This window comes from Hylaeus anthracinus, unplaced genomic scaffold (genome assembly GCF_026225885.1).
Source record: "Hylaeus anthracinus isolate JK02 unplaced genomic scaffold, UHH_iyHylAnth1.0_haploid 11985, whole genome shotgun sequence".
Classification (NCBI taxonomy): domain Eukaryota; kingdom Metazoa; phylum Arthropoda; class Insecta; order Hymenoptera; family Colletidae; genus Hylaeus; species Hylaeus anthracinus.
The window spans coordinates 2,988,216-3,006,390 of record NW_026534333.1 but is presented as its reverse complement, the minus strand read 5'-3'; the positions used below and the strand labels follow the sequence as shown (position 1 = coordinate 3,006,390).

Below are 18,175 nucleotides of genomic sequence, written 5' to 3'. Positions count from 1 at the left end.
GACTTCATATCATATGTAACAATTGTGCAGCAATTGCAACTTCTCAATTAACTTTTTCACTCGAAACAATGCAATGACGTAATTAAGAATTTTGAGGTTCTTTGTAAAGATAAATTAATCCTCACCCTTTGAATATTATTAAAAAACTAAGCAAGATTTCGAATTTTTATAGACTAACATAACCATCCAAATGTTCGTATAAAATATTTCTGGAAGACAATTACGAAGAAAAGTAATATTTTTAGTTTTACACTGAAACACCGTATGTATTCGAAATGTTTTCGTGTTACAGATGAGTCATACGTTCCTTTGTTTATGACCAAGCAAAAAATTTTGTAGTCTGCATAAATATTTTGCCCAAGAAGTCTGCCCGAAGTTTCTGTTAACTTTCCGATCGATAGATTAAAAGGTGGATCAACTAGAGTGTGTATCGAGAACGTTTTTCTTTAGATTGCAAATACATAGTTGCGCAAAGTGTAAGAATTTATGATCCTATGGAGATCAGTGACGTAAAGATATATTTTGTCTTTCACTCTTTATGTATGTTACATTGGTGGAATGCATCTGTGTAAATGTCTTCCCATGTGTGTAAATAAACAATGACCCTGGAATGATTTATGCAGTACTTTGTTTCTCGTACGAATTGTAAAATAAAGTTGAAACGGTATTTCATTTACTGATAAGTTTAATCATCGATGATAACCTATTGGCAATAATCTCGCGCAATTACGCCTTGCCAATATAACAAATTAGAAGAATTTCACATTAAAAATCACGATACGTAGACACTTCTTAATATATATATTCTATATATATAATAGAATCGCAATCACCTTATTGATGATTCATACATAGTTAGTAAACTTACATATACATATGTATATGTGAATACTCGAGTGTCTATCTACAATAATTGAAAAATACTAGTATATATTGAGTATTACAAATGTAAACCTCAGTATTTTACTTAAATTCTTTAGCTCATATACCGATAATACACCTATAGATTAACAGGTGATTAATTTGAATAAAAATCAAAGATAAAAACAGGTTATGATATAATCGTATTAATTATATAAATATTTCGAAAAATTTTTCAGCGAATTTGATCATAATCTTTGTTGATTTTATCATGTGATTTGAAGTCAAATATTGCTCCCTAACATTAAATTTTGATGTTCATTTGACGCACGTGATGCGAAAAGACCAATCAGATGAATTAACACAGAATTATCGATATTCCACTGCATCTGAATAAGATTGAAAATTGCCCAGACACGTAACGCGTACTGTGATATCGTGGTGTATCTCGTTATATCGTGAATGTTTCGTCGATATGAACTTGTATACATTTTTATGGTATTAATCCGATAATAATAACTTTTATGGTCGTCTCGAAGAGATTTCTAACAATTTCCTGTGCGTACTTTTTATTTATATCACGAACGGAAGATAGTTGACATGTTGAACAAGTTTGAAATATTTGCAGTAATTCCCGATAAGTGGAAGTTTCCGTACGCGTTGCGCAATGTTTATTGCTCGAAATTTGTATTTTTGCACTTTTTAACAGCTGACATTAACGATCTCATCAGTTTCCTTCTATTTCTATACACGTAGTTTGTATAACACGCAACATATGCTGCTCGTTGTTTCACATATGGTATACTTAAGTTTGTTTCTAAAATTTTAGGACATACAAACGAAGAGAAGACACTTCAAATGATGATGAAGTTAATATGAAATTAATGTTGTATAATGTTTCTTTGTATACATGTCCATTTTGGGACAATAAAAATATATTTGAAAGATGACAACATTTATGATGTATTTAAATCATCATGATGGAATTATATACATATGAGAAAGTATCAAAATTTGAAAGCAGAAAGTATTAAGTATTGTTTTTACTTTGGTTTTAAGTCTATAAATTAATGTTTGATGTATAATTTATGTTTTTAGGAATTAAGAAATTGTATTAATTGTGTCTCTTTGGAAATTGAGCAACACATAAATTTACAGCAATGGAACCTGAACCAATGGATAACTTGTATCTTGCATTAATACAATGCTTTGCTATTATATTATGCGGGTAAATTCTATATAATTACTTACAAGTTTCAAAATACTTTGTATACAATAAATTAAACAATACATTTTTCAGATATATTGCCGGAAGGTTTAATGTCATCTCAAAGGTAGAAGCGACTGGCCTAAATACTTTCGTAGGAACATTTGCTTTGCCCTGCTTAATTTTTATGTCGCTAGCAAAACTTGATTTTACTCTAGTAAATTGGAAATTCCTACTTGCCGTATTATTAGCCAAAAGTTCTATATTTTTTCTTGTACTTGGAGTATCTTTAGTTATTAAAAGACCATCAAATCCAGGATGTGCAGCACTTTTTGCAATATTTACCACTCAGAGTAATGATTTTGCTATCGGATATCCTATGAGTAAGTAAGATATAAGGCAGTGATTTCCACATTTTTTGGGTGCCTCCCAAGAAATGTATGTACTTACTGTATGCACTTTACATGTTACATTACTATTGACATATCTTTACAGTTGCTGCAATATATGGAAAAACCCATCCGGAATATTCTGCATATCTGTATTTAATGGCACCTATATCACTGGCTATTTTAAACCCAATTGGTTTTGTATTGTTGGAAATTGGCAAACGTAGAACTGAGAATCATACAAGTTACAAAGACATGGTTTATTCTATTGCAAAAGGAATTGCATTGAATCCAGTGCTTTTCATGACAATACTTGGTATTATTGGAAATCTTATTTTCAGTCATGTAGTACCATGCGTGCTTGCCACTGTTCTAGATGTATTTGGCAATGCTTTCTCAGCCACTGCTCTTTTCTTATTGGGTTTAATGATGGTTGGCAAAGTGCATAAATTGAAAGGCACTGCCCTTGTTATACCAGGCATATTAATATCTGTAAAACTGTTAGTTCTTCCATTGGTTATAAGAGAATCTATTATTCTTTTAAATACTGGAGGAAATGCTACGGATACGCAGGATTTAAGTACATACGGATTTTTGTATGGTACTATTCCAACAGCCCCAGCATTATTTATTTTCACTCTCAGATACAATCTCGAAATTGATTTAATTGCATCGGCAATGGTTGCTTGTACATTTTTATCTGCTCCTCTTATGTTTGTATCTGCAAAACTAATCGATGCAGTTTCGGCTGGAATTACTCCAGCGAATTATATGCATCAGATAAATTTATTTTCTTTCGACGTAAGCGTTGCCTCTATAACAGTTTGCGTGTGGTTGCTGATATGTTTCCTCGGTTTGGAAAGAAAAAAATATACGAGTGCTACTCATCGATGTACATTGTGCATTGTAATTGCACAGGTTTGTAATAATATATATAATATTTATAAATCTATATAGAGCATAGTCCAATATACAGGAATTACAATTTTAGTTAGCTACAGCTGTAGGTGTGGTAATTTGGACGAAACTTGAACCGCATAGCACTGGATCAGTTTTATGGTAAATTACGATACTTTTTATCGCTTATTTTATTTATTTTTTGCATTACTATAGTTCCATTTCATTGTAGGTATGTTCAGTTCGTTTTAATTACCACGGGAGTATATGCGAGTCGCATGTGGACAATGGCAATAGCTGCAACGCTATTATATCTGAGTTCTCGTTCACTGAACTTTGTTAAAAATATGCAAAAATGGTTTTTCCCTGCTGGATGGGGGTATGTAAAAAAATAATAAATTTGTTTACGATTAAAATGATGAGTTAACTATAAGTTACATGCATTTACAGGCTTCCACTTTTAATAGTGATCGTAATGTGCTCTACAATTACTCCAAAGGATTCTGAACTTGAGTTTAGAAATCCTAATTTTCAGTTTGGTAGAATTCAAGCTGCGATTTCTACCCTCTTGTTAATATTTTGTTTTATCGGTACGGTTACGATAGATGCCATATGAAATTCGTAATACGAAATGGCTTTTTAAAATTGTATGTTTTATTTATTACAGTAACGCTGGGCTGTTTAGTTTTACAACAAAGGTACCAGCGACGACATATTTCGTCATCTTACAATAATTTACCGGATAACGTAGAAAATTCTAACAACGATGACACTGAAAGACGCGTGGTCGATGTTGAGGATCTCGTTTCGCCTACTTCTCATACTCCAACGTAAGTGAATTGCATAACGAAAAACATTACTACATTGCTGAAAAATTAATTAATTATTTTAGTATCGGTTGCGAATATCCTGACGGCTGTCAGAATGGAGTCTGCAGAGGTAATTATAACGAAATCGACGAGTGCGACATGTATTTAGATTCCGAGTACGAAAGAAATGCAACAAACGATCCGCAAACACTTCGACATCTCGTATTTCTCATTTTACTCTTGTGTTCCATGCTTATTGTGAGTAAACAACGGAATTTGACAATCGCAGTTACGAATCGAAATTTATTGCAAAGCTGCAGGTCAATTAATATTATACAACACTTTGCGACAGGCCTTATCTATAACGGTTGGAACGCTAATTACGGAACAAGTAACCGGAGTTTATGCGGAACTGGCGTTTTTTGATATTGCTCTAAACTTTGGCCAGTCGTTAATTGCGTTTGCTATCTTTGGATTAGATCCTGGCCTCGGGAAATTAGGATGCTGGTTGCGAAAAATGTGTCGTAAATGGCGCACTGGTAAGATCATTATTCCTATATTTATTTTCAAGGTTTCTGATTATTTTATATCTCAAATACGCGAGATACATTTAACGTTCGCAGGGAAAGAATTGCAGCTTCCCCCCGAGGATGAGCTAAGCATAGAAACAAGAGCCATTCGAGAGCAATTTAATCGTTGCCATCTAGCTGAATGTCGTGATCGCATTGCAATATGTCGTAGACGCTTGCTAACGGTATACAAAGGTGTCTTCACGGGAACTGATCTAGTTAATTGGTTACTCGATGCTGGTGTTGCACAAACTAGAGATGAGGCCGTTTTATACGGCCGTTGTTTATTAGAAAGCAGGGTATTGCAGCACATCGATGGTACTCGGCATTTCTGCGATGAGAATTTGCTTTACACTTTCAATGCCTAACTGAGATATCTCGAATAAGTCCCGATAATTTAGATTCATTTTTATAGATTTTTTGATCCAGTTTTACAAATTATTTTTTTAGAATGTTGTAACATACGGTACGAAATTATTTATTTTTTTAACGTATCAAATTATTTTATCGTAAAATTGAACATATTTTGATGGATGTGTATATTATATTTTATTCTGGCAACTTTAGTCATAGAGTCGATAAATAATTCCTCGAGTCCCTAGGGAATCTCTTCGGTGTTTGTGAACTGTGCTGCTGTCATTTGTGATCGTAATTGACGCATATTTTATTATATAATCAGATATCTAAAAAAAAGAATAAGACAGTAATAATATAATTAATACAAATATGCCAAAGACAAACATGTTAGCATTTAACATTCTATTTTTAAATATTAGTATCCGTGCACAGTATTGAAAATTTTATCGAGTAATATTCTGGAATATTTGTATTTTGTAGTTTTGTTTTTAGAATTTATTTAATCTTGAATTAACAAAAAAGGTAATTTAAACTTATCGTAATGTTAAGGTACGATTCATTAACAAATGAATGCGTCACGCATTCTTTAAAGAAAGATTTTATTCTGTGATTTTATTACAGTAAAGAAATAATATATATTGTTCCTACATGACCTGTGAGAAATTGTATGAAATGCAAGATAAATGTAAAATAAATAACTGTTGAAAATATTAATATCGTCGATACATCGTATATATACAGTGACTTCTTTAAGGATTATAAATATATTAACGAATTAAATACATAAATCATCGTCTGGATCTTCTTCGTCGATATCGTCTATATCCTCTGGTTGATAATGTATTTTGGATGCATTTGTTGCATTTGCATTAAGAGTATATGGTAACACTGTTTCTTTTCTTTGTTTCATTTCATTTTCGTTTATTTCTATCCTGAACGAAGACTCGATTGTTTGTTTATGACTTTCAAATGAGGAATCTGGTTTTTTACTGTGCATTTCGATCTTTTCCGACTGAATTTCATAAGATACATTATTTTGATTTACCGCCTCCCGTTGTCGTAAAATCGTACCACCTAATTTACGATGTACAAACTCTACCATGTAATTAAAACTGTTATTCGTTCGTGAACCAGGAAACTTTTCTATTCTTACATATGTGGTGCCTAATGTTTGAATACATGGTATTTTACTTTGCACAAAATTTCGTCTATAAACGCAGATTAACTGTGGTACTTGTTTACTTAATTTCTCTAAGAACCATAAAGCTTTCGACAGACCAACAAATAAAATTAAAGACGTTAAACAGTCTATAATTACTGTAGACTTTACTTTTGTAATTTTTAAAATATGTTCCAGAATATCAAAGTCCTTTTCGCGAATGGTATTTATGTCGATTGCGTGTATATCGACTGTATAATAGTCGCATATATTTATGTTACTTGACATGAAAGGTTCGGGTTCATGTTGGAACGAAGACTTTGGATCAGAAAATAATAATAAGTCGAACGTGTGACTGCGATCTTTATCTTTCCACATTTGTATCCATCCTGCGATTAATTTTCTCGCAAACATTGCATCTACTCCTGAAATATATACATTTATAAACAGGTGTCTTTACTAATTTTTAGGCAAAAAATTTACATGGGAAGTTTGGCCATTAAAAAACTCAAAGCAATTTGAAATTGACGAAGTTCAATTAATGTAGTTCAATTAATGCTAACTAATGTTGTAACATTATTGTTGTTTTTATTTTGATGACGAGCTGTAATATTTTCGAGTTAATTCTCGAATTATTGAACTTCCCTTGTTAGTCAGGTCTGACACGCGAGTCTGTCTCTTTCTTTAAATAAAATAATATCGCACCTTCGTCGATGACAATTAATTTCGCGCCTTCCAACAAAGGCAACGTTTTGACGGACGTCATCGCGTTAATCGTAACCAATTGTTACGAACGTAATCAACTATCGAATCAACAATAACCACGCAGTTGATGCTTGATTCACGGACGTCTTGGTCGTCTCGAAGGTTCGTCGTGCGACACACTTCAAGATCGTTTTCGAGCACGATACATTTCAAAAAGTGCCTACGATTTCGCTAAATTAAAAAACAACGTTCACTCGACACGTTGAAACATTCGTCTACAAAATTCGAGAATAAATTTTCCAAATCATTCTAACCCGTTTCTGGTAGTTCATATTGCGTATGTAGCAGTGGTGCCAGATAGAGATAATTCGCATTTTTTGAGCATGTGCGTCGAAAATGACACCAGTGAAGTACCTTGATCGAGTGAAGATTGGTGTCGTAAGGTACCCCGCCTGTTTACGAAATAGTTTTTTGGTAAATGAGTAAAGGAGAAAGATTGATGTAAATATTAAACGAGAATTAGTCAAAATAATAATTTTATGGAGAGTACCAACATTTTGTTCGTTAAGGAAATTTTAAATATCTAGAAAATCTACGCAAATCGTAGGGCATGAACTACATCGTGACACAAGAAAACGTGCGCGTCGTTAGGTATGTTGACAGCCATCAGGGACGTGTGCGTCTCATTTTTCCGTTAAGCTTGACGTAGTTTCGCGTGTAGTCGACAGGTGGCATTTCGTTCGGTCCGAAAAGGGTGCGGTGCACGGTGATCGCCATACTGGGCGAACGTGACCGAAGACAGAGCGAAAATGAATACCAAAGTGTGTGTCACATCGAACCTATTTCGCTCATAACAGTGGTTTTTATTTTGACAGTGTAACCAACGAGTAACTCGCGCGATGTCCGGTACACCGGCCAAGCCCTGAGGGAAACCGAAAAGCGTGGATCCGTGCGCGTGACCGCGTAAGATCAGAAATATCGCAGCTCGGGTTTCTCGCGACTCGGGTTGTCGCTGCATGTGTCACTGTGAGTGCTGCTGCTGCTGGTTGCCAGATCGCACTCGACTCCTACGTCGGCTGGTTGTTACTGTTCGTCGTTGACGAAGTTTGCGTGCGTCTATTCGTCGACGGAATATGCAATATTGAGGAAAGAACTCCATCGAAGAATTACCACCAATGAGTTTGGCCGCGTTACGCTCTGTTCGGTGCTACTCCTTCAACTAATCGCGTGTGTGATGCCCGGGAGTCGCTCCAGCACGGACCCAGAGCACAAGTCACCGCGGGAAAGTGGTGAAGATTCCGAGGATGAGAGTGAAATCCTGGAGGAGAGCCCCTGCGGGCGGTGGCTCAAACGCCGGGAAGAGGTACACATGTTTCTTCTTTTTACTTTGTTTTTTTTTTTTTTTTTTTTTTTTTAACGCGCTTACGATGTTTGTTTATATCTCTCATCTGTCTACTCGTTTCAACTCCATACGTCACGGTTTGTACAGCTCCTGAGTTGGTAGACGTATACGTACTCTGTATACGTTGCAACCACTGTCGGGTTGCTCTTGCAAAAGGGACAATGATGCAGATATTTTTTCTCTCTGCGACAAATACTTTGGTAGACATCTGAATGCGTGTGTTTACAGTCTGTCCCGCAGAGAATAAAGGCTTAAATGTTGGTGTCAGGATGAATATGGTTTTTTATAATCACCATTTTTATGTTTGAGAAAATGGAATTTTATTGTAACATTCATTGGTATCGAAAGTTGGAGGAAGAAATCTGAGATAGCATTCGTCCTAATTTGGTTTCAATTATTTAAAATGGATAAATACAATGACAAGATCTATTTCTTTTCATTAACATATTTAACTGTTAAATCAAACTTTCATGTAAACATTAAGCTCTTTTGAATATGCAGTATCTGTAGATTGATCTCCAACAACTTCTTGGCACTAAGCTTCAACCAGCGGCGATCTCTTTCATATTTCATCCTAAAAATAAATTGGCATAGTTGGATCATCGGGTACTTACATTAACACAAGACTGTTTTGTTCTAACCTGTCCCTTGTAGTTGCAAAACGTATAATATCGTTAGAAATACAAGGTGGACTAATGTTTAGTCTACAATGCTTGATGTAAATTTTTATTTATTAAATACTCGTTTATTTTAGAGTTAGAGCATTAACATTTGTGTTGTGAACAATGTGCAAGACTAGTAGCACCAAAGTTAAAGTAAAAAGAAAAAAAAAAACGTTTGTGTACTTGTTGTTCAATAACTATTATTTTATGTTAGGTATATGTAGGTTCCAAGTCCACGTTAGCCGAAGGCTCTACCTTTGGAGCAGCCAGAGGCAGTGAAAACGAAGTCACTGAAATGGAGGTATGTCTATTTAAAGAAAAATAGGCTATCTCTTCTATTTTGTGCATCTTGTTCCATGTTAAAACGTTTAATCGGAAGATATATAAATTTAGAGGGGTATATTGTATTTGTCATTTGAGCGTAGTACACTGCCACAAGTACATGTAATGATAATACCTACTCCGAATTATTTCCCCTCCTTAAATTCCTTTCAAGGTCACATTGATGTAATGGCAAATAGGCATGAAATTGTTTGAGTTGTGCTTCGAGTAACTTTAAAATGGAATGATTGCAGTAATATATTCTGTTATGCCATAAATAGATTTCTAAAATGTATTAATAGATTGTTCTGTATAGCTTTTGTACATTGTAAATAAACGTTAATGTATATATTATGCTTGTAAATTATAGTTACAAACAAACTAACTATTTGAGTCTTTTGTTGGCGATGTGAATTATTTAAATGATTTGTTACCTATGTGCTAACAGAGTAAAACATTTTTACATATGATATTTGCCGTTTAGGTGGAACAACGCGATGTACCAGGAATCGATTGCGCCTACTTGGCGATGGATACAGAAGAAGGAGTTGAAGTTGTTTGGAATGAGGTGCAATTTTCAGAAAGGAAAAACTTCAAAGCGCAAGAAGAAAAAATACAACTTGTATTTGAAAATCTTACACAATTAGAACACCCCAATATTGTAAAATTTCATAGGTATTGGACCGATACTCACAATGATAAACCTCGAGTGAGTCATCAAACAGATTATGCTTTCAGTTTTAGACTCTCTCTCTCTCTCTCTCTCTCTCTCTCTCTCTCTCTCTCTCTCTCTCTCTCTCTCTCTCGAATATTACTTATGTTACTTATAATGGTTTTTATATCTTTCATCAGGTTATATTTATAACTGAGTACATGTCCTCTGGGTCATTGAAACAGTTCCTAAAACGAACAAAGCGTAATGTGAAAAAATTACCTTTGCAAGCATGGAAACGTTGGTGTACCCAAATATTATCCGCACTAAGGTAAGATGGTTTTTAGTATTAATTGAATTATAGTGGTTTCATACCTTCAAATTATACGATGTGTGCATTAACGTATTTAAATATATTTCAGTTATTTGCATTCCTGTTCACCTCCTATTATTCATGGAAATCTCACTTGTGACACTATATTTATACAACATAATGGACTTGTAAAAATTGGCTCGGGTAAGTACTTTTGTGACAAAACATAAACTAATTTTCATTCTGCGGAGGATATTCGATATCTAACAGAGTACAATCTTTATGTACGTGTACTTTATATACTAAAACGCTCTGTTAATAAGTATCGATAGATAGCTGTTCATAGGTATCAAAGAGAGCAATTTATCCCTAAATGATATTATTTAGCATACATTAGAATAGGAGTTTGCAAGGCGCTTCCCTTTTTTTTATTCACAGGACTATGAGAGGCTAATAGTTTTGTTTCTCATAATTTTCACGGAAGAAAAGTAAAAAAAATAATCACAATATAGGATTATTAATCAACCAACCAGTGAAGTTGAAATAACAACTGTGACCTAACTGATATTTATTTTGTTCTTACACGGGGTATAAGCAAAGTACGTATATTGCTATTACTGTGATTGCCTCTTCGGCCCTTGTTACGATAAGCCAATCAACAGTAATAAATAACTTTTATACAATTACAAAATTAATCTCTGTCTGGCAGATAATGTAACGTGTATTGTATAATATCAAACTCGATGGATAAGCAATACTTTGATAAGAATGCTCTATTATCAAAGATTATGATGCGTGAAAGAAGGTGTGATTCGGTTATATAATATCTTACAAAGAAAGTTTTATTCCATCCTATAGCGTATTTTTTTCTATGCGAGATAATGTTAATCGTGTCTTACAATGAAATCGATGAGATGATAAACGAATACCATTTCTACTGGATATCCCTGATAGCTCTACTGGAAATTCAGTGTGCTCGTAGAACTTCCTGTTAATTGAATCAATTGGTTCATTACTGTTCATACGATCATTATTACTGCGATTACATTTGCTCTACAGTTTTCTTTCATACGTGTCCATTAGTAACACAAATCTGTTAGAAAGATTGTGTGTAAACTGCTTCTACATATTAGGAGTAACTTGAGTCCTCGTTTTTAATTGTAGCAGATAGGCTAATCTAGATAATGAAAAAAACACAGCAAAGTCTTCGAAGAGAGGGGAAGTACAATCGTACTTTCGTCTATCCAGAGGATAAATCAAGCGACATCGACGTTCTTCGGGTTGGTGTAAATTGTGAAAAGATGATGAATTTGAGGAATATACATTTGGCAGATAATCGACGACTATTGCCAACTAAGTAATTTAGTCGTAATGAGGTAAACACTCCCATTTATGTATGTATATGTACATATATATATCTACCCACATCTTACTTATCGGTAATAATATCGCTTAATAATCGGTTTAATACCATTGGTGCCATTACATTGCACTATCCATTCCTCGAAATTAATGGATTACAATTTCTAGAGAAAGGGCTAAGCGTCTACATGTCTCTTGGCCCTTTTAACGCATTTTCGTCGTATTATAATCTTTGTTTTTGTACCCTTGATTTCCAATAAAAAGAACTCCTTGAATTGCGTTCTCCTCGCTAAAAATTTCACTATGCTCCATGAAAGTGCCTCTTTGAAATGTGAACACGGTCCAGCATAAATATGTAAGTTATCTTAGTAAAACAATTATTTGTATTTCGTGTAATATATTTTTTTAAAATTGTTTTATCCCTGTCCAGAGGCACTTTCGTATCTATATATGTATGTGTAAAAATAATTAACCGTACGAGGGCTCAAGTTACTCTTAGGATAAATTTTCAGTTACAACGCAATTTTTCTAGAGGTTTATTAATTTACTTATTACGGCAGAGGTGGCGGGTATTCGAACGGAAGGACATTGAATCGCTGGTAACCATTTTTTTCTTACATTTCTCTATTAGGTAGTATAATGTACAATTCACAGAATTCCTGCTACCTCGTACAGAAAGTTTTATAACGCATTGCTTGTCGAATACTTTCATATATCACTTTTGTGTACGCATACACGTGGAGCAACAGCTCGTAAACGTAATAATGTTCGTTTCTTTCCTAATTACAGTGGCTCCCGATGCAATTCACCATCATGTTAAAACTTGTAGAGCGAACATGAAGAATATGCACTTTGTAGCACCCGAATACGGAAGTAAGCGAATCGTTATAAAGTGTCAGTTTATTTTGACGTATGAAATTGTTATATTGCTTTGCATGAAAGTGTTCGAAATTAAAACGTCAGTTGTACTCTATTTATTAAAAAGGAATAATTAGTATTCCTCGTTTAACTTTATCGTAATTTACCGAGATATACTTGTCTCTCTTTTTTTTTTTTTTTTAGATTCTGTAACCCCAGCCATTGATATTTATTCGTTCGGAATGTGCGCTCTGGAAATGGCAGCGCTAGAAATTCAAGGAAACGGGGATAGCGGCACGATCGTGACCGAAGAGAACGTTAAAAAGACGATAGAGTCTTTGGACGATGTCCAACAAAAAGATTTTATTCGGAAATGTCTTCACGTAGATCCACTTAGTAGACCTAGCGCAAGGGAGCTCCTTTTTCATCCTGTTTTATTCGAAGTTCATTCGTTGAAGCTGCTCGCAGCTCATGCATTGGTTAATTCAGCCAGTAAGTTAAACAATACTTCTCTTATCTTATCTTCTTTCGCTATTTCGCGACACAATGTATTCCATTTGCCAGATACGGCAGTTCTATACTTTTTTTCAACAATACTAGATAACTTGGCGATTGTCACGGTAATAATAACGGGTTAAGAAAAGGTCCTTCGTAAGTGTACTAATAATTTCTTTGCTTTCGCAGCGAATATTTCAGAAACAATAACGGACGAGGTATTGCAAAGGCTATACGGGCCTGACACGGTGGTAGCCGAAATAAAGTATCAAGGTCGACCGACGCAACAGATTCGTTTAAGCGAGATCCCTGTTACAGAGAAGTTAGAAAAGTTTGTCGAGGATGTAAAGTGAGTAGAAACAAACGATAATGATCCTGGTTCGTTAATGATACCGATAATATTTTCTGTCGACAGATACGGTATATACCCCCTGACAGCATTTATGGCGAAACTACCACCACCTGCTCGACCCAGGGCGATATCGCCCGAGGTGACCGAGTCGGTGAAGTCGGTCACGCCCGAGCCGGTGGACGTGGAGTCTCGAAGAGTAGTTAATATGATGTGTAACGTAAAGCCTAGAGAAGAAAGTTGTGAATTACTTGTGAGTGATGCAGAGCACATGCTAAAAAAGTTTAACCGTAAGAACACCATCGAAATCGTTCTCGTCTCCTTACGTTTGATATATATTTTATAGATGACAATATTGTTACGAATGGACGATAAAATGAACAGGCAATTGACGTGTCCTGTGAGCCAAATAGACACTTCAATGCTTCTCGCGCAGGAACTTGTACATTTTGGGTTCATTAACGAGGTAATTATTCTCATTGATTATATCCGTTAGAAATCGGTGCACGATACATAAACGCGTGCTGCCTTTGTTCACGAGCAACATTTTTAAGGGAGCTACAATTTTTTGTAGAACGATCGTGATAAGATAGGAAATTTAATCGAAGAGGCATTAAGGAGTTGCTTTAACAAGCAATTGGTGACACCAGGAATGGTATCATTAACTAATCTTCCCACCCAAACTACTTTATTGCTGCCTGGTCCAGAATTTCCATGCTTGCAACACTTTGATAATTCTATGTATAACGCGACAACATCCAATAGTGATAGTGTAACTAACCCGCTGCCAAAAACCTCAGGTCTACCCGTGTCGAGTAACACGAGCAAAAGTCACGACGAAGCTGAACCACCGACGAATACTGAAAGCGGTAGTTAACCATCCAGGATATCTGGTAACTCAGTTCACTGTGCCACTTTGCACGCTCTATGTATAGACTGGCTATGTATTTTTATATTTAAGTAAACAGGAAGGAAGAATGGAATTAAATAATTTAAAAAACAAAAAAAAAATGAAATAAGAAGGGCGCCGTGGCTAAACCACTAGGTTAAACGCTGACGCAGTATAATCGAATATTGATTTTTTTTTTTATCGAGATCATAATATTTTGTTTACAAACCGTTTGACGTATCGACGTCAAATTCCATGTATTCGATGATCAACTGTTAATTATTATTATTATTATTATTATTATATTATTATTATATTATTATTATTATTAAATCGTAAGGTAGTTTCAGAAGCTAGGGTTTACATTAGGTAATTTTAACTCGAAAGTAAAGGACGTGCTCTACGATTTTAGTTGACCTGTACAACCTAACGAGAATGTCGATTACCAATACGCAAGAAGCATGGAAACTAAGTCTAGTTATTACGAATCACGTTTGATCGTTGCCACCCGTTATTAAGCTGAGATAAAAAAAAGGGCATTTTACTAGTGAATGTTTAAGTTTTCGCGAAATCTTGGATAAATTATTTGAAGCAATAATCGAAATAAATTACCTTCTGTCGCAAAGTGACGAAATGTATCATAGAAATTTATTTTGTATATACAAATTGACAGATTAAATGAAAGATCAAGAAGAGGAAGGAACGATTTAATTTTTAAGGTACAGAATTAGTTTGATCGTACAGCAATGTAAAAACAAATGAATACGAGAAAGACAGACTATATAAAAACCCGCACTTATTTCTGCTTGAATACTCAATATGTTGTAATTCATTCTGAATCATTATTCGAATTACCGTATGTTTTTTGTTCACGTGATTGAAATAAAAGAAGAGACCAGGTTTCGTTTCTTTTGTTTTATAAAGTAGTGATCAGTTGCAGCCACGGCCCTCCTATACTTCGGTATTATTGATGTGATTAAACCAAGATTAAATCTCGATAAAATTAGCTGAAATCCTTGTAAATAATTTATATTTTTAAGAAAATCTGTTGACACAGAAAACTAGTCATATAGGTATATTCGAGTGCTAACAAACTAACACCGACCTTATTATGTCTTTTGCATTTATAACACGTGCTTGGCCAAGAAATACTGCTCCAATTTCATACCTCGGTAAAATAAATTTCAGTGACGCATTTCACTAAGCAAACGACTAACCATACTAGCGGTAAAAACTATTACCAACAACATAAACTTCGATCTTAAGTATGTAAGTAGATTATCAAACTAAATTGAATGTATAGCTTTATAATTCAAATTATAAATCGTGAAAAAAAAGTGCGACGACTGAATCGTGGATATTATGAAAGGGCTGTACGATGACAGTGATAAATAAATACTATAACTCGGAAATTCCACTGCCTGAAATTTGTTTTTGTTCATTGAAACTATTGCTCCTGTCTTCCTGATCGGTTTCGATTTCTGCTCCTGCGCGCTTCGTGTCAACTTGTATGGAAGTAGGGTGTAATACGAGTCTAAACGAAAAAAAAAAACGGCGTATTCTATAAAAAATTTATTTGTGTGACTTTATAGCAGAAGGAGAAATACGTGGTGTCCTCGATACAAAACACTTTTACGGATGGAGCGTAATGAAAAACGTCCTTACAAAGGGTCTTCTTATAATCGATGTTTTAGAACAATTGATGTGATCGACGAGAGAGTGTATACGTGTTTGTAAACAAAGAGAAATTGTACATCATTCAAGTTGTATAGCTTAACACACCGCAAGCGTAATGTAACACTCTTACGATGCTAGGTCTTCGTTACGTGATAAAATATAACGTTGAACATTATAAACGATGACGATAATAATAACATTTTTTAAAAAGTACTGTCGTTTGTTTATTTCTTCTAATGCACGCGACGATACGAATACCCTGTGTTTACACAGAGAACTCTGGAGGTAGTCTGCTACTTTCGACTAAATATTGCAGGTGGTCAAATAATTTGTGTACACAAGAAGGAATAGTAACATCGAAGAAAAAGTTATTATACACATAATTTTTTATATGTAGTACGACGATGTATATTTTCTGCGTATTTACTAAAAATTAGCTAGATTTATTCCCTTGTAGAAGATATCTGAGTGGAAAGGGTTAAATAAAGAAATCTTACAGAACCGTTAACAGAAGTCAAAACTTACCAGACTACCCCTTTTGGAAATCAATCATCAAAATACAATCATTCGCAACATTAACGGTGCGCACACACGGAATAACAGTGATAGGAAAGATAAAAATAATAAAAGATTTTTCTACTCTTTTTACTTAAGAAATGTAATATCTACGGTAATATCTAGAACATGTCAATTAGTGGAAAAAAAAATTCAATTAAATAAGAAGCATAGGAAAATCTTGTACTACTGTTTTTATCTTTCATATCCCCTTTACTTGTATCGTACGTGCGTCGATGATTTTGCGACTTACTGTATTTCGTACTCGTTCCAAGGATCACGTTACTCAATCGAATCATCGTACGCTACAAACGGTACATTCGGTGGTACTCAAGTACCGTCCATAGAGTGCTTCCGGTTCAGCAAATAGTCAAGGTCGTGAGAGATACGATCGAGCATGCCACTCGTGGTAGCCTCGCAATTCGTAATGATGATCTCGGGCGCTTTCTCCTCTCCATCTGGTTGCTTCCGTTCGGTGGTGTTGGCTATGTCGGGGATGACGTTCACGTGTTCTCTTATCAGTTCCGTCGTGGACAACAGCTCGACGTCGCTCTTCACGGCCAAGGTCACATCCGGCATTCCAGTCAAGCGCGACTCCACGTCCGCGCTGCACAAAACCTTCGCCGCGGTTTCAACCGTGGGATTGTGTGGCACGAAGACCTGCGGTCCTTGCGGCTCCCGATATTTGCCAAACTCGCGAAAAGTGCAGCACTCGGGGCTACTGTAAGATTCGGTCGGGCAGTGGGATGCTCGCGTTGGGAACACGGCATCGAACGGGATGGCGTCTTGGTACTTTCGCGGGCTGGTGCTATAATTTTCGAGGTTTATATCGTCGGAGTGATCGACGCGTATCTCTGGCAAGAATCTGCCGACGACTGGGACGGAGGGCTTCGAATACGAGGACGACGACTCGTTGACGAATTCGCGCATGTCTATACTACCGGCTGCGATTCCTCGAGCTTCCAGATAAGGGTCCCCGATGCTCAGCGAGGACGGAGGAGGTGCAGCGTCGTTCTCCACTTCTGCGCCGTTCTTCGAGCACACTGGGCATATAGCGAGATAAATTGTCTTTTCGTTCCAACTATTTCTTTCAAATTTTCACGACCTGAATGTTTGCAATCGGGTGCGCTCGAGTATTCCGAACGTAAGTCGTATTCTTTTCGAAGCGTGTCGACATGTTTGCTAAAAGCTTTATTCGAACACTAACAGCCTTTATTCAAAAACTAACTGGAGTTTCAAAAGGGCACTGGCTATACCCAGAAGTCTCGAGTGACATCGATTGTAAAGATTCAGTTGTGATTCGCAACGTACTATTCGACTTTGTAGCTTTCCTTTATGAGATACCTTTGATTGGTTCGGACGTTATCTCTTCTTCCGTGTCGTGTTTCCACTTCAGTTTCCTTAGGATCAGATCTAGGATTGCCAAGTCGCTGTTCACAATGTAGACCATTATTATAACGAATCCCTGTATTTACAAAGACCATCGATAAAGATGTAGAATTATCGTTCATTGGCGGTAGCAATAGGTGCATGCTTACCAAGACAGAGGAGAGAGAAGCAAACACATAGTGAAAGATAATAGAGGTGGAGTTTATGTAGAAGATGGAGGAAGCTTCCATCGCGACGACGCCGCATATGACAATGGCAGCACGATGTAACATTCGTAGTCTGAACAGAAGAAAGCTCC

At 35.7% G+C, this 18,175-nt stretch overlaps 4 protein-coding genes across 13 annotated transcripts in view; 2 read left to right on the top strand and 2 right to left on the bottom strand.

The window, feature by feature from the left end:
• Window positions 1-1,107: 1,107 nt before the first annotated feature.
• LOC128886901 (integral membrane protein GPR155) lies at window positions 1,108-5,799 on the top strand. 4 transcript variants are annotated; one of them, XM_054142154.1, is made up of 12 exons: window positions 1,108-1,359; window positions 1,691-1,864; window positions 1,963-2,089; window positions 2,162-2,451; window positions 2,564-3,375; window positions 3,449-3,516; window positions 3,587-3,733; window positions 3,805-3,944; window positions 4,022-4,184; window positions 4,247-4,421; window positions 4,516-4,702; window positions 4,787-5,799. In XM_054142154.1, the coding sequence occupies exons 3-12, from the start codon at window positions 2,022-2,024 to the stop codon at window positions 5,098-5,100; spliced, it is 2,364 nt and encodes a 787-aa protein (XP_053998129.1). In that variant the 5' UTR covers window positions 1,108-1,359; window positions 1,691-1,864; window positions 1,963-2,021; the 3' UTR covers window positions 5,101-5,799. The 4 variants fall into 4 exon arrangements, with proteins under 4 accessions (XP_053998129.1, XP_053998127.1, XP_053998128.1 ...); XM_054142152.1 differs by having other exon boundaries at window positions 1,108-1,419; XM_054142153.1 differs by having other exon boundaries at window positions 1,108-1,616.
• LOC128886906 (uncharacterized) lies at window positions 5,670-7,095 on the bottom strand. The gene is made up of 2 exons (XM_054142167.1): window positions 6,954-7,095; window positions 5,670-6,673 (listed from the first exon to the last, which is right to left on the bottom strand). Exons 1-2 carry the CDS (start codon window positions 7,012-7,014, stop codon window positions 5,865-5,867), a joined length of 870 nt encoding a protein of 289 aa, XP_053998142.1. The 5' UTR covers window positions 7,015-7,095; the 3' UTR covers window positions 5,670-5,864.
• Window positions 7,096-7,259: 164 nt separating this feature from the next.
• LOC128886902 (nuclear receptor-binding protein homolog) lies at window positions 7,260-16,790 on the top strand. 6 transcript variants are annotated; one of them, XM_054142155.1, is made up of 12 exons: window positions 7,260-7,396; window positions 7,829-8,316; window positions 9,232-9,318; window positions 9,823-10,047; window positions 10,191-10,321; window positions 10,413-10,507; window positions 12,455-12,538; window positions 12,728-13,015; window positions 13,208-13,367; window positions 13,434-13,620; window positions 13,714-13,833; window positions 13,942-15,157. In XM_054142155.1, exons 2-12 carry the CDS (start codon window positions 8,188-8,190, stop codon window positions 14,242-14,244), a joined length of 1,809 nt encoding a protein of 602 aa, XP_053998130.1. In that variant the 5' UTR covers window positions 7,260-7,396; window positions 7,829-8,187; the 3' UTR covers window positions 14,245-15,157. The 6 variants fall into 6 exon arrangements, with proteins under 6 accessions (XP_053998130.1, XP_053998131.1, XP_053998135.1 ...); XM_054142156.1 differs by lacking the exon at window positions 7,260-7,396 and adding an exon at window positions 7,419-7,604; XM_054142160.1 differs by lacking the exons at window positions 7,260-7,396; window positions 13,942-15,157 and adding an exon at window positions 15,852-16,790 and having other exon boundaries at window positions 7,631-8,316.
• The window catches only part of LOC128886900 (uncharacterized), a 26,639-nt gene continuing 24,277 nt past the window's right edge, over window positions 15,814-18,175 (bottom strand). Inside the window, exons 19-21 of one of the 2 annotated variants that reach the window (XM_054142148.1) lie at window positions 18,027-18,156; window positions 17,833-17,953; window positions 15,814-17,531 (exon numbers count right to left, since the gene is read on the bottom strand). In XM_054142148.1, the coding sequence (XP_053998123.1) occupies window positions 16,819-17,531; window positions 17,833-17,953; window positions 18,027-18,156 (964 nt within the window). In that variant the 3' untranslated portion in view covers window positions 15,814-16,818. Of the gene's footprint in view, window positions 17,532-17,799; window positions 17,954-18,026; window positions 18,157-18,175 lie in introns of both variants that reach the window. The other variant, XM_054142150.1, reaches the window with a different exon arrangement.